This window comes from Coffea arabica, chromosome 6e (assembly GCF_036785885.1).
Source record: "Coffea arabica cultivar ET-39 chromosome 6e, Coffea Arabica ET-39 HiFi, whole genome shotgun sequence".
In the NCBI taxonomy this organism is placed as follows: Eukaryota; Viridiplantae; Streptophyta; class Magnoliopsida; order Gentianales; family Rubiaceae; genus Coffea; species Coffea arabica.
Genome location: NC_092321.1, coordinates 21,536,966 through 21,553,081, shown reverse-complemented (window position 1 = coordinate 21,553,081; position 16,116 = coordinate 21,536,966). Strand labels below are relative to the sequence as shown.

General features: G+C 35.8%; 1 protein-coding gene, 1 non-coding gene and 1 pseudogene across 2 annotated transcripts; 1 reads left to right on the top strand and 2 right to left on the bottom strand.

Annotated features, from left to right (window-relative positions):
- Positions 1–3,511: 3,511 nt before the first annotated feature.
- Positions 3,512–4,856, bottom strand: LOC113696578 (endoribonuclease Dicer homolog 2-like). Its single transcript, XM_027215974.1, has 3 exons — positions 4,830–4,856; positions 4,311–4,724; positions 3,512–3,643 (listed from the first exon to the last, which is right to left on the bottom strand). Exons 1-3 carry the CDS (start codon positions 4,854–4,856, stop codon positions 3,512–3,514), a joined length of 573 nt encoding a protein of 190 aa, XP_027071775.1.
- A 3,553-nt stretch (positions 4,857–8,409) lies between these two features.
- Positions 8,410–8,513, bottom strand: LOC113697670 (U6 spliceosomal RNA). Its single transcript, XR_003449948.1, has one exon. It is a non-coding gene; the product is annotated as a U6 spliceosomal RNA (small nuclear RNA).
- A 2,549-nt stretch (positions 8,514–11,062) lies between these two features.
- LOC113695241 (receptor-like protein kinase FERONIA) lies at positions 11,063–14,938 on the top strand (annotated as a pseudogene).
- The last annotated feature ends 1,178 nt before the right edge of the window (positions 14,939–16,116 follow it).

The following is a 16,116-nucleotide window of genomic DNA, read 5'->3' as shown; positions in this document are numbered from 1 at the left end:
TACCATTTTACTTGAAAAACTTCCATACAGCTAGACTAGTAAGTTTAATGAGATCAATAGTAAGTTTTGTCAGATAAATGGTAAATTTGACTAATAAAAAGGCAATTTTCAAAATTAAGTTTTGTCAGATAAATGGTAAATTTGACTAGTAAAAAGGTAATTTTCAAAATTTACTTTTTTATTGCACAAACTTACTATTTTACTTGAAAAACTTACATACAGCTAAATTAGTAAGTTTAATCAAAATGATAGTAAATAAAAAGGTAACTTTTAAAATTTGCTACTTTATTGGACAAACTTACTAATTTACCTTAGAAACTTACCTATCACTAAAGTGAGTAAGTTTGACAAAAAAAATATAGTAAATTGCATTACATAAATGGTAAGATTCAATATTAAAAAGGTAAATTTTGTTAAGTACTTAGAACTTACCATTTTACAAGACAATCTTATGCATTGAGTTGAAAAAGTTACATGTACTTTTGGATGAATTATTTAATTCACAAAAAAGGGATGCAAAAGACTCTAAACTATCACAAAAGGAAAGAAAACCGAACGTTCAAGTCAATTGCCATTATTTTATATTGATCCACCTGTCGGCATCCGTACCATAGCACTATTCATCAATAATTTTAGATCCATCCATCCTAAATCGAAGACAGACAACTTAAATGTTTCATGTGCTATCATAAATATAACAATTTAATTTACAAATGCAAAGCAGACAAAATGAGAGATTACACACAAGATAGAATATTTTCGGTAAATTAAATCTAACACATTTGTGAGCTATTAGTATAGATTTAGAACATACGTTGATCACCAAATTTGCAGTGCATCGATAACCTCTGCCATCAGGAGCATCAAAATTTTAAAATTTTGGTTAAATATCTAATAGTATTCTTATATTTTTATGGGAATCATTAATTTTGCACTCAAATTAAAGGATTCGTGCAATATCTAAAGAACTAATGAGACAACACTATAATTGCAAACTCAAAATGCAATATTTTGTAAATCTACAAATGAATCTGAACAAGATTTGGCTCTGTTTGGATATTGCTATCTTTTAAAAACTAATTTTTTAGATACAATGTTACAGAAATAAACAAATAAAAATAACTTAAAAAACATCAATCCGTAAAAAACAACTCACAAATACAATAATAATAATAATAATTCTATCACTTCTTTTTCTTTCGCCACCCACCACCGCCATCGCCACCTACCACCACCACTACCACCATCCCCTCCCTCCTCCTCTCCTCTCCCTACCCTTTCCCTATGCCAGAAACTCCTTCCCCTCCACTTCAGATCTGGTTGTTGGTGCACGGCCATCGATTAGATGGTCGCGACTAGCTTCTGATTGCGACCAGTTACTACTAGATCTGAATCTCTGGTTGAGGCCCTTTGGTTGTGACCAGTCACGGAGGGGGAGAGAGAGAGGGAGGGGAAGGGTGCCGGCGGGAAAAGGGAAGGGAGGGGAGGAAAGGAGGGAGAAGGAAGGAGGGGAAGGGGAGAAGAGAGAGAAAGAAGGAGGGGGAGAAAGAGAAAGAGAGAAAAGAAAAGAGGAAGGAGGAGAGAGAGGATGGTAGCGGCTGGTGGTAGCAGTCAGTGGTTTAAACTTTTAAAAAATACCTTAAATGTTTTAAATTCTAAAAATACCCTAAAATACATCTAAAAAATACCCCTGAAAACACCCTAATACATCTATTAAAACAATTTTCAAATACAATATTACAACAAATTTTTGAAAAATACTCTAAAAAATACCTAATCCTCAGCAGAGAGAGAGAGAGAGAGAGAATAAACATACCTCTCCAAACAGCTGCTCCAAATGCAAACTACGATCAGCTGAACCAACAATCTTTAGTAGTAATAACTTCCGTTATTATATCCAAAAGAAACTGCCCAAAAAATGCAAAAGAACTCGAAGGCGGCTTCAGTTACACTTGTAACGGCCAAGAAAACTGATTCTTCACCTATTACACGAGTTTATTTTCACAATGACATTCTCCTTCGAAATTATTGCCAAATTATTGCATTTTCAAAATTTATTCCTTTGTTAATTTACTTGTTGCCACGTTGTCCTCTTATATTCTTTCTTTATGATAGTCACAATCCGCATCGATTGTTAATGACATTTCAACAGTTTAAATTTTACTACTTATGGCAGTCTCAAAGGTAAATAAAGTCATGTCTTCATCTATTATTGAGTTAATTAGTATTTTCTCACATTAGATTGGCCTATATAATAGTGTGTTAACTTGGGTACTAATAATGACCTAGTTATATTCTTTTTTCTCTCTTTTTTTTGAAAGGGTTTTTGTTATGAGTCCAAAAATGCAAGAGAATTTTTTGTTAATTATCTTTTCCCTCTCTAGTGGAATTTTTGCTGTTCACAAAAACTGTGATCATCACATATCTTGAAATGATTACTCACGTGTCAAACAATTTGAATTTTTACAAACTTCTTAAAATGTACAAAGTTAGGAGACCGGCATATATAAAATTGCATGTTACAAGAAAAAAGAGAGGAACTTGTAATATTATGATAAAAAATAATGCTATGTAGGAAAAGAAGTTCCTCTGCAAATTTGCAATTTAGGAGGTGGTCGATACTTTTGAAGCACTAATTCTAAACCCACTTTCCTTTTTCAATTTGCTTATAGAATGTCCTTGGGGCACCAAACAAAGAAAAATCATGTAATAAATGGAAGGAAAGATCTACAAGTGATTCTTTTCCTTTGATAGGGAGCCTATGTGGCAATGACTAGATTAACAAGGGAATAAAAACTGAAAGAGCATTACTTTGGATTATTTTTTGAAAAGTAGGTTATTTTAGCCAAAAACTCCCTATTACACATTGAAATTGTCTTAAACATGATTCAATTATTGATTTGAATGAGACCTATTATTTCAACGAGTTTTTATTAGAAATTACAGGTTTCCACTGATTTTTAAACTGATGGGCTACCTCTTTTATGCTAATGAAAAAATTGATGGTTACATTGGAGGATAAGCTAGTCATTTTGCCTCCATAAACATTATTTAAGATGCTGTTGCACCACGCACCAATTACATAAAAAGAGGGTACAATAGTCATGTTATGCTAAAGTCCCCATTAGGGCTATAGATGAATCAAGCCCTTAACTAATAGTTTAGCCTTGATTCCAGTTCGATTTTCAACGAACTTGAGGTTGAATTCGAATAAGAATTAAAATTCATTTATAGTATCAAGTTGAGTTCAAATTGACTATTCCGGTGTATAATCGTCCAGTTGATAAAAGAAAAAGACGTCAAAAAAAATCTATATTTGCATGCAATTGGGCTAATTTCTTTGATCTTGTATATGAAATTTATGTTAATGAGGAGAAAAATATCACAAGCTTATTCCAATTCTAAATTATTGGAAACATTTAAGTTCACTTGGATATTTTCTTGGATGGCTTCATATGACCGCTAATATGGCAGAAATTCTACAGCTGCAGAAGAATTCAAGGACCAGTTGTCAATTTTGCTGTCGACTTAATCCACAATAAGCTTTTCTGCAAGATTTCTGCGATTCTTCATACTTTTCTGCAAGATCCACAATAATATCTTTGCTGGAAGGCATGCCAGTGATATCTTCTGCAGTATGGAACTATTGACAAATTCAAACTAGTGCATGATATAAGGATCATGTAAGCAATCTAGCCATTGAAGAACCAGAGCATGCAAACCCCTCCTATGTAAATTTTCCCAACAGACATAGTTTTGCACTTAATCAAGTAATCGTGTGCGGAAAGACATATATCTCCAGGGCTATTATCAACTAAACAAGTAATAATCTGGTGGCTCCGAAATACATATGGTAATTCAAATAGACTCGAATGATCTAGCGAACCTGTAAGTAACTAATCAATTCGACCAAAAAAGTACAACTAATACCACTTCTTGTAGTATGAAATATGGCACTAGACTTCAAAAAGCTGATCTCTGCAAGCAAATAATATCACCATACACATCAAACAGCTTCTCTTTTGGTGCAATATATATATCTTGAACCACTAAAATGAATACTGGGAAAAATACTAAAGCCGGACGAGCAACCAAAAAGATATTTCAGTAGATGAGATTTAAGTGCTTCACAATTTTGCAGGAAATCAAAGTTTGACATAACAAAAAAACATGCCTATGCACAATCAAGTTGAGAAAATAAAACAGAGGAAATACTGAAGACATTCCCAACAAGATCATAAATTGTTCAAAAAACAAGTAGAATGGTTTACCGTTATAACAACATGAGAAAAAGCAAGGGCAGAGATTACCTTATAGCATCTGGGGTTCTCAGGTCGCTTGTATGAACCATGAGTAAGTGCTTCAACAAGGAGAGAAGCATCATGGAATGAGTATTGATTCAAACGAGTCTCGAAAAATCTGAGATCGACCACCTCCCCTGGATTTGCAGGGAGTGGCCTTATGTAAGGCACATAAATAGAGTCAACTTCAATACCAAGCCACTCCATAAACGCTAAGGCTGCTATTTCACTGGTAGAGCAAAGGAATACACCAATGAGGGCCTCAATTACATCAGCAACGGTCTTCATTTCAATCATCCTCTTCTTCCTGTCATAAATAGTTCTGCTAGGTGAAAGCTGCTCTTTCTCCAGTGTGTAGGTTCTAGAGTTATCACCAGGTATGATCCATGTTTTAGGATCAAAACGATCAATGCGGATAAAGCCCTAAAGTCGAAAACTGAAATCCGATGAGCAAATAGAACAGTTTGTGTATATTGCTCTAGGCAATAACTAGCAGTGCAATTTAATACAGTAAATGATGAAGTAAACCATGAAGACGCAGAGATAGAACACCATTGATGATGATCAAACGATGATTGACCATCATGCATCAATGGAGTAGCCAAACACAAAATCCAATACTCAAGTCATAATGCAATACAAATATTACTGTAAGCTGAAGAAACTTCATGAGACTAAACTGAATTGATCAAGCATGTATAATAAATTGAGTTGACTGTTGAGATAGTCTAGTAGCTAAGATTAGACCCACGAACTAAAGGTCTTGGATTCAATTCCCGTCTTCCCCCTCCCCGTTCGCAAATTCCACCCCTCTCCTACTTAAAAAAATTGAGTCGACTAATTTGGTAATTCTCTGGTCTAAACAGGGAAAATTTTGAAAAGACAGTTTTCAGCTGGACTAAAATTTCGAACCAAAATTAAATGAAGATAACTCTGTTTTGTGGTGCTCTCCATGAAAAAGTTTAAATATACCAATTGTGGTATTTTGATGATGCAATTACAATATGCCTCCAACCTTCAATCCCCACTTTTGATCTATCCCAACTATTCAAGTTCTCAGTATAGTTTCTTTATCCTGTTACCATGATGTATTTATTTATTTTGGCTTGATCTCCTTGATTCATTAAGCCTTCAATTATTTTGGTTCTGCAAGGCAATTCTCCTTTTGTGAGATTTGTCTTGAATCTAAATGCAAAATTTGTGTTTTGCATTTCTGATGTTTTAGTTCCTTTTCAATGCATAATTGAATCTAGCACTTCATCTAGTAATTCTTTGGTACTAAATTTTTGTACCCTTTTTATGCATTGAAAAACCTTCCATTTCAATTTCTTCCAAGTTTTATTGTGAAATTGTAGGATGGGAATTTTTACTTGATGGTGTCTTGTTTGAAAAGAAATAGTGGTGAAATTTTATGCATTTGTAATTATAATAGCATGATGTTTGAGTTTTATGAAGCATATACCATTTATGTTAACATTGAACTGGTTTTGCATTTTTCATGTGTTTGGTTTTTAAATTCTTTATTGTTATTTGTCCATACAATACAACAATATATCTCTACTACATTACAATAAGCAAGTTGGAGCAAACTTTGGGAACATTCTGCTAAAAATAAACCTTATTTTTTAGGCTCATTTTTTAGGAATTGTAATTGCTCCTTATTTGAAAGCAAATTATGATGTGATGCATTTTAACCAGAATTTTATTGGTAGGGCTAAGCTATGCTTGCACAGCCTGATTCCTTCTAGTTGTGTGTGTATATATATATATACATAAACATACATAGATGTTATACTACGTCAAAATTTAAACGAGGGATGGAGCATGGTATGTTCCCCCATCCCTTGCCCCATTTGAGGCGGGGTAAGAAAAATCCCCCACTCCCACCCCTGCCTCATTTCTCCTACCCGAGCGGGTTGGTTGCCATATCTAACCAGCTGTTTGGCATACACTACGGAATAGCAATAGAAATGGCTATCAAAAATTCTTCAATGGCAATGAGTATTACCAAAACCTTATTGATTGTTTGGTATTGTAATCAAAAGGAATGGGTTTTCAAATTTTTTTATTTTTTTTCATTTCCCCTTCTTCTTCCTAAGTTCCAATACTAAACCCCAACCACCTTCAACCACCATCACCACCAACGTGGCAAGTCCACCAACGTGGCAAGTTCAAAAAATTTATAAGCCAAATGACTATCAAAACAATCATCTCACTTTGGAGAAGTTAAATTTAAAATTAATTTGACATCAAATTGTCCAATAACACATGGAGTGAAACTTAAAATCTTGAAGACCAAAAAACAAAAAACCACACACACACAAGTTGATGCTATGTTTTGCCTGCAAATCACAAGATTAAGGGTGTTAAGGTTTCATAAAGAAAAGTTTGTCAAAGTTACAATAATTGCCAGAAAAAAAAAGCTTCACCCAAGCAACAATGGACACCAACACCACCGCCACCTACTACTGGCCATCAAGAGAAAAGAGAAAGAAAAAGATTGGAGGAGAGAATAAAGGAAAGGAAGGAACATGAGTATGCTTACAAAAATACAAAAAGAAAAGGAAAAAAGGGGAAAAGAAAGAGTACAAGAAGAAAGAAAGACTGGCGTCGCTATGGACAGATAGCCGTATCTTCATTCTTTTTTGTATTTTTCTTATGCCATTTAGTGTTAAATTCGTCAATGGGGTTCATTCCCCCACAAATTGGTCAGTAATGACCATTACCTACTTTTGGCTTTTTGATTGTGATTGAACAATACCCATAGAAGTATATCAAACATCATCTATGGGTATAAAGCACTTTCTATACCCATTGAAGAGTAGAAAACCCACCAACCAAACGGTTGGTAAATCTTTTTTGAAAGTTGGTCTTCTATCAGTTTCATTTAGAAACGGTTCCACATCAAAAACCACTCAAGCAAAAAACGACAATAGCCAATTAATCTGCGAATTGTCTCACTCTAAGATGATGAATCGGATTTTCAAAAGCTTTAATATACGGATAAGCCATTTGTCAAAGTGTGTACACAGGTCAACCTGAACCTAAATCTGAACCACATAGGTGATGACACGTTTCTAATTATCAATATCATTCGTTATAAATAGGCAAGGGTAGTTCTGTTGTATTTGCTGTTCATATTGGTTTGGCATCAACATACAGCACAATGGCATCAAGAAGGGTTCAATTGGTTTCACTCATCCTCATGACTCTTCTTCTTTCTGGATATTCTAATGGTAATGCTTCTATCTAAGCTGTATCATACGTTGATAGAAACTCGAAAGTGGAGATCACAAATCAATCGAGCCTTTGATTTTAATTTTGAGTATTATAAGATTTTAATTGCTTTTGGATTGGGTATAGAATTAAGTAATAATTCAACGGTGAATTGGTATATATATATTGTTGCAGAGATTAACGACGACGATGATGGACCGTATAGCGATTGCAAGTTTGTTGGTACATGCACCACAAGACTTGATTGCATCGAGCAGTGTGGCTACGTGGACTTGCACATCAATAATGTTTTATGCGTTCCGGGATTTAGTGGTCTTCAATGCTGCTGCATTGTGCATGGTCCAAGATAAAAGAAGCTGTAGATCCCAGAAAGGTCTGCCTATTGTGATGCTTGAATTTGCAATCAATCTGACTAGCATTTAATCAATAAAAATATTTTATTTAATTTGAATTTCGGTTCAATCTTTAATGATCACAGGTTATTTATTTAGAGTAGAATGGTTATATATGAAAGAGTCTGTCAAACGAATGTCCAATGGATTTCACGTGTTCATATTTTGAAAAAAATAATATTAATTAGAAAAAATATATAAATGTAAAATAGGATAATAATTGTTAATGTGTGAATTTATGTAGCTAATTAGGTATGATTTAGTTGTATAGGCACTCGTTAGAAATCTCCTATATGAAAATCTAAGGTATGAACCTAAGTATGGATTCATCACTTGGACCCATCAAGAGAGGTCTCATGCGCAAGCTATTTAGTAAATTAAAATTAAACAAGGAAAGTGTTTAAATTCAAGAAGGACAAGGAGGGTAAGTACGTGCTTTCACATTGGAATCATTGGTATAAATCAAGTGCATTAACTAATACCCATTCTCATTTTTTTCTCATTTTTTGTGTCACCCTTGCACAGTCTTTGCAAATCTTCTCTGTACCATTCCAATTTTATTGGATGTTCCGAAGCGACAGACCATTCCTTTTCATTGTATGATAAAGGGAAATGAGCACCTGAACCAAGATATGCATAATAATTTTTAATGTTTACAGTATAATTTGATATTTTTTTCGATAGAAAAAGATAATTTTAGTCATTGTAATTTCAAAGATAACTTACAATTGTCCTCTAAAAATGACGATCATTTGAATTTAAAATAAGTAACGTTGCTCAAAAGACTTGCTCGAGGATGATAAGAAATTATAAGAATTTAACCCCACCACTAGAAAGGAGAAAACTTCTGTGTCCTTATTCCTTCTTTCTTGCTAAATTATCATGGATGTTCTCAGCATCTCTGCACCCCAAAATCAAGTTCTGATCAATGAAATGTAAATCCAATCAAGTCCTTATTTGCTGTTCTATTTCATTCTCACAGCTATGGTAAAAAGATTTTTGTACCAGGCCGAAAATAAAAAAAAAAAAGACCCAATTAGTCCCTTATTTTTTCAGCAAAGATTTTTTCATGCCCCACACTTACAATCATATAAAATAAGAGTAAATTTTTTATACACTAACGATGTATATACTATCATGATTGGATATACGACACATATGTAAAATTCGAATTTCAAATTCAAATTCGGATTACATGTCATACATCTAACGATGAAAGTGTATACGTTGTCAGTGTATAGAAGATTAATTCATAAAATAATGCTTATATTTTGGAAATATACCACTTTAGTCCCACAAAATCAAATTCGATCAACTCTCCAGCTAAGAATTTCATACCCCAATCACGCGCTTAATATATTAGGGGCAAAATCGAAAGGTAAAACTCTTCCCCTTTAAAATTAAATGAGGAAATGGCCAACTTTGTCCCTCACATATTTGAAAATATTTTCTTTCATCCATCACATTTAAAAGAATGCAAAACCATCCCTGTCATTTTGAACATGTACCAATTTCATCCCAAAACCAAATCTAAATCAATTGTAAATCATCTCAAGGCCTATTAGTCAACCAAGTGACGAAGACAAAAGTAGATGTCGCACTAGATTCTCGTTGCTTCACTAGTTATTGCATGTTGATTATTTGAAGAAAATATAATCAAGCCCATGGAACAGGACAAATTCGTCTATGAATCTGTTGATAACACAACAGATGAGAGCTGTATAAAAGTAGAGCAAGCCAAAAAAAAAGTAAACATCATTGAAACATAGAAGAATTTTATCTAGCTTTTATAAATTACTACATCAACAATTTGCAGTCGAATTTTTCTGGCTTGGTGGCTATGCATTACTATTTCCTTCAAATAATGAAACATTGATCCGTCAGCGAAGCAACGAGGTTTAATTCGCTATTTGCTTTTGCTTTGGTCATTCAGTTGATTAACAGCCTTGAAATATTGTAATGTAGCTAGGTTAGAGTTGCAAACAAATCGACTCGAATTGAGTTTTGGTCTAATTGAGTCGAATTTTAACTTAGTTTTATCAAACTCGAATTCGAGTTTGACCTCGGCGAACTCTCAATGTAACAGCTCGAGCTCGAGCTCATGGTTAAAAAATAAAAATTATTTTATATTTTAAAAAATGAATAAAATAATAATTTTTTAACAAATAATAAAATATTAGAAATATATATATAATTTTACTATTAATATAAATATTTATATAATTGAGTTGACTCGCGTATTAATGAACTAAGTATCTTTGAACTCGAGTTTGACTTGGTCACCTCAAGCTCGAATTGAGTTCGATATCAACTAAACTTGAGTCGATTTTTAACTCGAGCAGCTCACGAACGGTTTGATCCGTTTGCAAACCTAAACTAGGGTATGCTACCCTTTACCTAAAAGTTGATAAAAACTCATTTTTTTGGAGGAAATTAGTAGTACATCTTCAACTTGTAAGGGTATAGATTTTACAAGCTTTAAATATGTGCGATGGAAAAAAATATTTTGCAAAAATATAAGGGGATGAAATTCATCATTTTCTGTTTTAGTTTTGATTGGGAAGAATTTCGTTTTTCCATTTTGCACCTGATATAATGCGCATGTGGTTGAAATTTGGTCGAAATTTGATATAATGCGCATGTTTTTCCATTTTTCGATTTTGCCAGAAACTTGGTCGAAATTGGATTATGGAACGATATTGGTATGTTTTCAAAATTTAAAGCAAGTTTTGCATGGTTTGAAAAGTGAAAATTTGGATCATTTCTGAAAAATAAAATTAAATTACCAAGAGAATGCATCATACTTCTAAGCCAATTTTGCTCCATAATTCTAGGTTACATAACCATCGATTAATCATGTAAGCTTAGATCAAGAAAACCCCGATTAAATGCAACTCTTGATGGCTTCTGCTTGTAATTAAAAAGAGAGAAGTGCAATTAATTATTTGCCATGGTGTAGCTGCTTACGTCAGCTTTATTTGGGAGAATAAATCTATACGCGTGCATTTTATTGGCCCAATGACATGACGCATTAAATCTGCCCAACGACATGACTTTTCCAAGGCACTGGGCATTTGATCCGGTGGTCATCACCATTAAAGGTGATGCTGGAGGTCAGGGATTCAATCCCTGTCTCCCACAAAAATGTCACAATTTGTGGCGGTCTTAATTGACTTTTCCAACTTAACAAGGCCACGATAGACTGCCATCTACTAACGTTTCCTTCTTCACCTGAATTGGGGATTTTAAATTCCACAACATTTCTTAAAGACAAATGGCGAAATCCTAATCCTACGCGTCAATGGAAAAACGACCAATTTTTCCATCAGAAAATTGAGTTAGCATTTGAGCCGAAAAAATATACCTTTTCTTGTTTATTTTTTCCCTTCAAGTCTTTGCTCCAATGTTCACTTTTCTTGTATACCTCTGCTTTCTCTTCAATTCGTTGTTCGTCATCGCTTCCACGGACAGCACTCCGTCTTACACCCCCACAGATTATATCCTGATCAACTGCGGCTCATCCTTGAATTCAACCTCAGTCGATGGCCGGAAATGGGACGGCGACGTGGGCTCAAAATTCTCACCGAACGACATGGCAAATATTTCAATAGCAGTCACAGCTACTGAATTCAACTCCTCAGTCAGCGAAGTCCCTTTTTCAAGTGCCCGAATCATCCGTTCTCAATTCTCTTACATCTTCCCTGTCAGCCTTGGCAGGAAGTTCCTCCGCCTTTACTTCCACGCTGTCTCAAACTCTAGCGGCCTCAACCCGGCTGAATCTTTCTTCACTGTCACAGCTAATAGCTACACCCTTCTCAGCAACTTTAGCCCATATCTCACAGTTTCTACCAAGGGATTCTCACCGGCCTCTGTTGTTAAAAAAGAATATATCATCAATGTTCAGGATATGAATCAACTCCTTAATGTTACCTTTTTTCCCTTATCAAATTCCTACGCTTTCCTTAATGGAATTTGAAGTTGTTTCAACCCAGGACGATATCTACATGGGCAACCATGATATGTACAGCAATCCCCTCAAATTCGCAAATGTCCAGTTCGGGTTTGATCAGGATAAGAGTGCCTTTGAAACTCTTTACAGGCTCAACGTAGGAGGTAGTGTTGTTTCTGTGGTGGACGATGGTGGGATGTTTCGCGAATGGGCTCCGGATGACGAATTCCTCTGGGGCGCAGATCTAGGAAATCCACTGAGCAATAATGAAATTGCCATCAAGTACACTCCACAGACCCCAAATTACACCGCCCCCCCAGTTGTTTATTCTACTGCCAGGGCGATGGGAGAGTTCAGCACCCGCTTCAACTTGAGCTGGATGTTTCCTGTTGATTCTGGGTTTTATTATCTCATGAGGTTGCATTTTTGTGAGATTGATCCCGATTTGATTACACAGGATAACCAACGGGTGTTCAAAATATTTATCAGTAACAGAACAGCTGAGCTAGAAGCTGATATTATACATTGGGCAGGCGGCCCAGGAATCCCGATTTTCAGAGATTACCTCTTGTTCGTTCCAAAGCCACCAGAGAGTCACTGGACCAAGCAAGACTTGTTTCTTGCTCTGCACCCAAATCTTGACGTCAAACCAAAATATGCCGATGCAATCTTGAATGGCTTAGAATTGTTCAAATTGAATACCTCCGACGGCAGTCTTGGCGGGACCAATCCAAATCTATCGAAGGATCCCAATTCTCTGGCATCAAACAAGAAGTCACCGATTAAGGGGAGTCCCGGAAAACCTCGGGTACTGTTTGCTGCCATTGGAGGAGGGGCGGCAGGAGGGGTTTAAGTGATTTTAATCCTTGGTTTCTTAATTTTCCGGTGGCGATGGAAGAGAAGGGTAAAAGACTTGGACCAGAAAAGTGCTCCAAAGTCATCTTGCACCCCACTTTCAACCCCACCAAGGTCAACAAAGACTGGAGCTTCAGGTTCATCGTCGCTTAGGAGATTTTTGTTGGAAGAGATTAGATCCGCTACTGCCAACTTCGATGCCAAGTTTGTGGTTGGGACCGGGGGATTTGGAAACGTGTACAAAGGGTACATAGACAACAATCTAACCACGGTTGCGATAAAGCGATTAAATCCTTCATCAAGACAGGGTGCCCGCGAATTCCAAACCGAGATCGAGTTGCTATCAAATTTAAGACATCTTCATTTGGTTTCTTTGATAGGCTACTGTGATGAAAAGGGTGAGATGATCTTGGTTTACGATTTTATGGCTAATGGGACCCTCCGCGATCATCTCTATAGAACAGACAATCCACCGCTCCCATGGAAACAACGCCTTCAAATCTGCATTGGCGCCGCCAAAGGGTTGGATTATCTCCACACGGGCACCAAGCACACTATCATTCACCGCGATGTCAAGTCAACCAACATATTATTGGACGAGACATGGGTGGCCAAAGTTTCGGATTTTGGATTATCCAAACTCGGTCCGAGTGGGATTTACAGCCATATCAGCACGCAGGTCAAGGGGAGTTTCGGCTACATAGATCCGGAGTACTACACGAGACAGCAATTGACGGACAAGTCTGATGTATACTCATTCGGGGTGGTTTTGTTTGAAGTTTTGTGTGGTCGGGCACCTATTATTCTAGACTTACCCCAGGAGCAGGTGAATTTGGCTGAATGGGCCAAGAAGTGTTACACAAAACGGATTATCCATCGACTTGTGGACCCAGATGTAAAGGGCGAGATTGCTCCCCAATGTTTGAGGATTTTTGCTGAAACGGCCATTAATTGTTTGAACGATCAAGGGATTCAACGACCGGGAATGGATGATGTAGTTGGTGGCCTTGAATTTGCATTGCAAGTCCAGGAGGCAGCTGAAAATGAGGGTGGTCGACCTGATCCATTTCCCTTGCATATGCATGGAGGAGATGTGCAAAATATGACCGATGATGATACAGATGTGATTTCTGAATCAGAAGGCGATCAAGATTCTGCTGGCAAGATTGAGATGGTGGTATTACAACTTGGACATCCACGGCAAGCAGTGACAACTTCAAGGTGTGACAGTGTTTTCTCTGAGATTCTGAATCCCACTGGACGGTAAGGTTTTTTAATCAACAAACCAACCTTGAGGCTTGAACCTAAGATATTCATTTCAGAGGACTCAAGAGTCTGGTATGCTGTGTCGTTCTTCTTTATCTCTCTGTCTTTTTTTTTGTTTCTTATAGTACAGTCAAATGTATAGTATAGTGTGGTTTTGATTGATGCAAGCGCTACGATAAATCCTTGATGGTTGAAAATGTGCCCGTAGAATATGTAAAATATTGTTGCTGTGCCATATTATTAAGGAACATTGACAAGATGAAAAACATTTAAAGTTTTAAACTAAGCATCGATTTTTTTGAAAAATTTTTGTAGGGATTGGATAGATTGACATATTTAGGAGATGTAATTTTATACTAATCTCTTCTCTGTATGATAATCTTATACTAATCTTGTACCCCTCTTTTGGTTGAGATTGTCTTGAGTTGAGTTGCTATTGAGTAAGGAGATTAATTAGTTATTTGTCACTCTTAAATGTAGGTTGCATTTATTATATCCACTGCACTGTTCCTTTTCTTTTTCTTTCCAGTTGATTTTCGTAACACCTTTGAAAATTTGGTTTAGTTTCCTTCATATTTAAACATCATGAGAATTGCCCCATATATGTTCGAGAGAAAAAACTTTTCTTCTTCCAAAATTTCAAGTTAAAACAAAAAAGTTTAATTACTTCATGAAACAACACTTTTTTTATTTTTTTTATTTTTTGTCAAACAATCTTAAGAAATTAAGACACACCTCAGAGTGACCTAACATGGTGGGGCGTGAGATGAAGTGTTGATAATAGAAAGGAAGGGCCCCCCACGGTTTGCTCGGGCGGTCCTTGTAGCTCCATTGAGTGAGAAGGGCCTGGGTTCGATTCCGAGCTCGGGCAGCCGGGGTAAATTCCTGATGATTCGGTGGGGCCCGCTCTCTCAGGCGCAGTGGGATTAGTTGGGGTTAATGGCGGTGTCAGGTATCCAGTCCCAGACCGCTACCCCCAGATACCCCTGTGTTAGATAAGGAAGGCCTAAAGTTAACTCAATCCAAATATTCCCAACCATACACTCATTATCTAAAGGATGGACCGATAGTGGTTTCAGAAAAAGTAATTTAAGTCCAAGGAGGCAAAGGACATCAAAGATGGAGAAATCATCCAATAAGAGCAAGAGCCTATTAAAGCCTAACTACCCAATGGCATGGCTGCTACTCACTACGACATTTCTCCTCAAGTGTGAATATTATTATTAATTGACGATCGCTATCAAGTTTCCATCGATACAAACTCTCTCACTGTCCCTCTGCTAGAATTTTATCATTCTTTGGATTTATTCCCTGATGTATTTGTACTATTTGACTGCTGTATTTGTACTAGTTCTTTTATGTAACTTTTCATATCCGTTTCTTCAAACAAAAAAGCTTTCTACGTGCCCAGTTGAGTACATGTCATATCTGACAGTTATAATGGCAGCAAATGGGACGGCTCAAGTTCAGTTTTGATCCAATCAAATCGAATTCGATCTAATTTTATCTTCGAATTTAATGAACTTTCTATGTAAAATTCTGCAAAACTTGTACTTGAGTTCAAGCTCAAGTTTGAACTTAATCGAACTCAAAAAAATAAAAACTAATTAGTATATATGTTTAAAATAAATGCAAAAAATCCCCATAAATTATATACCCAGTTGCAGTTTACTCCTTAAACTATAATAATAGGCATTTTGTCCCCTTGAATGATATGTTTGGACAATGCTATCCCTCTATCTTAAACCCTTTCTTCTTTTTTTTCTCTGTTAGCTTTTTCCATTTTTTTCCTTTTATTTTCTTTTTGTTCTCCTTCTCTCTTGGAACTAGTCAACATCTCTCTCCGATGTGAAAAGACTTACATCAAACATTTTAATATTTTTTAAACTGCTTTTTTAATTTGTTTATTTGTTAAATTCATTCTTAATAATTTGTCATAAACTCCTTCTCTCTTGGAACTAGTCAACATCTCTCTCCAATGTGAAAAGACTAACATCAAAAATTTTAATATTTTTTAAACTGCTTTTTTAATTTGTTTATTTGTTAAATTCATTCTTAATAATTTGTCATAAACTCTTTGTTATTACAAAATATATGTAGCTTACATTGTAAAGTG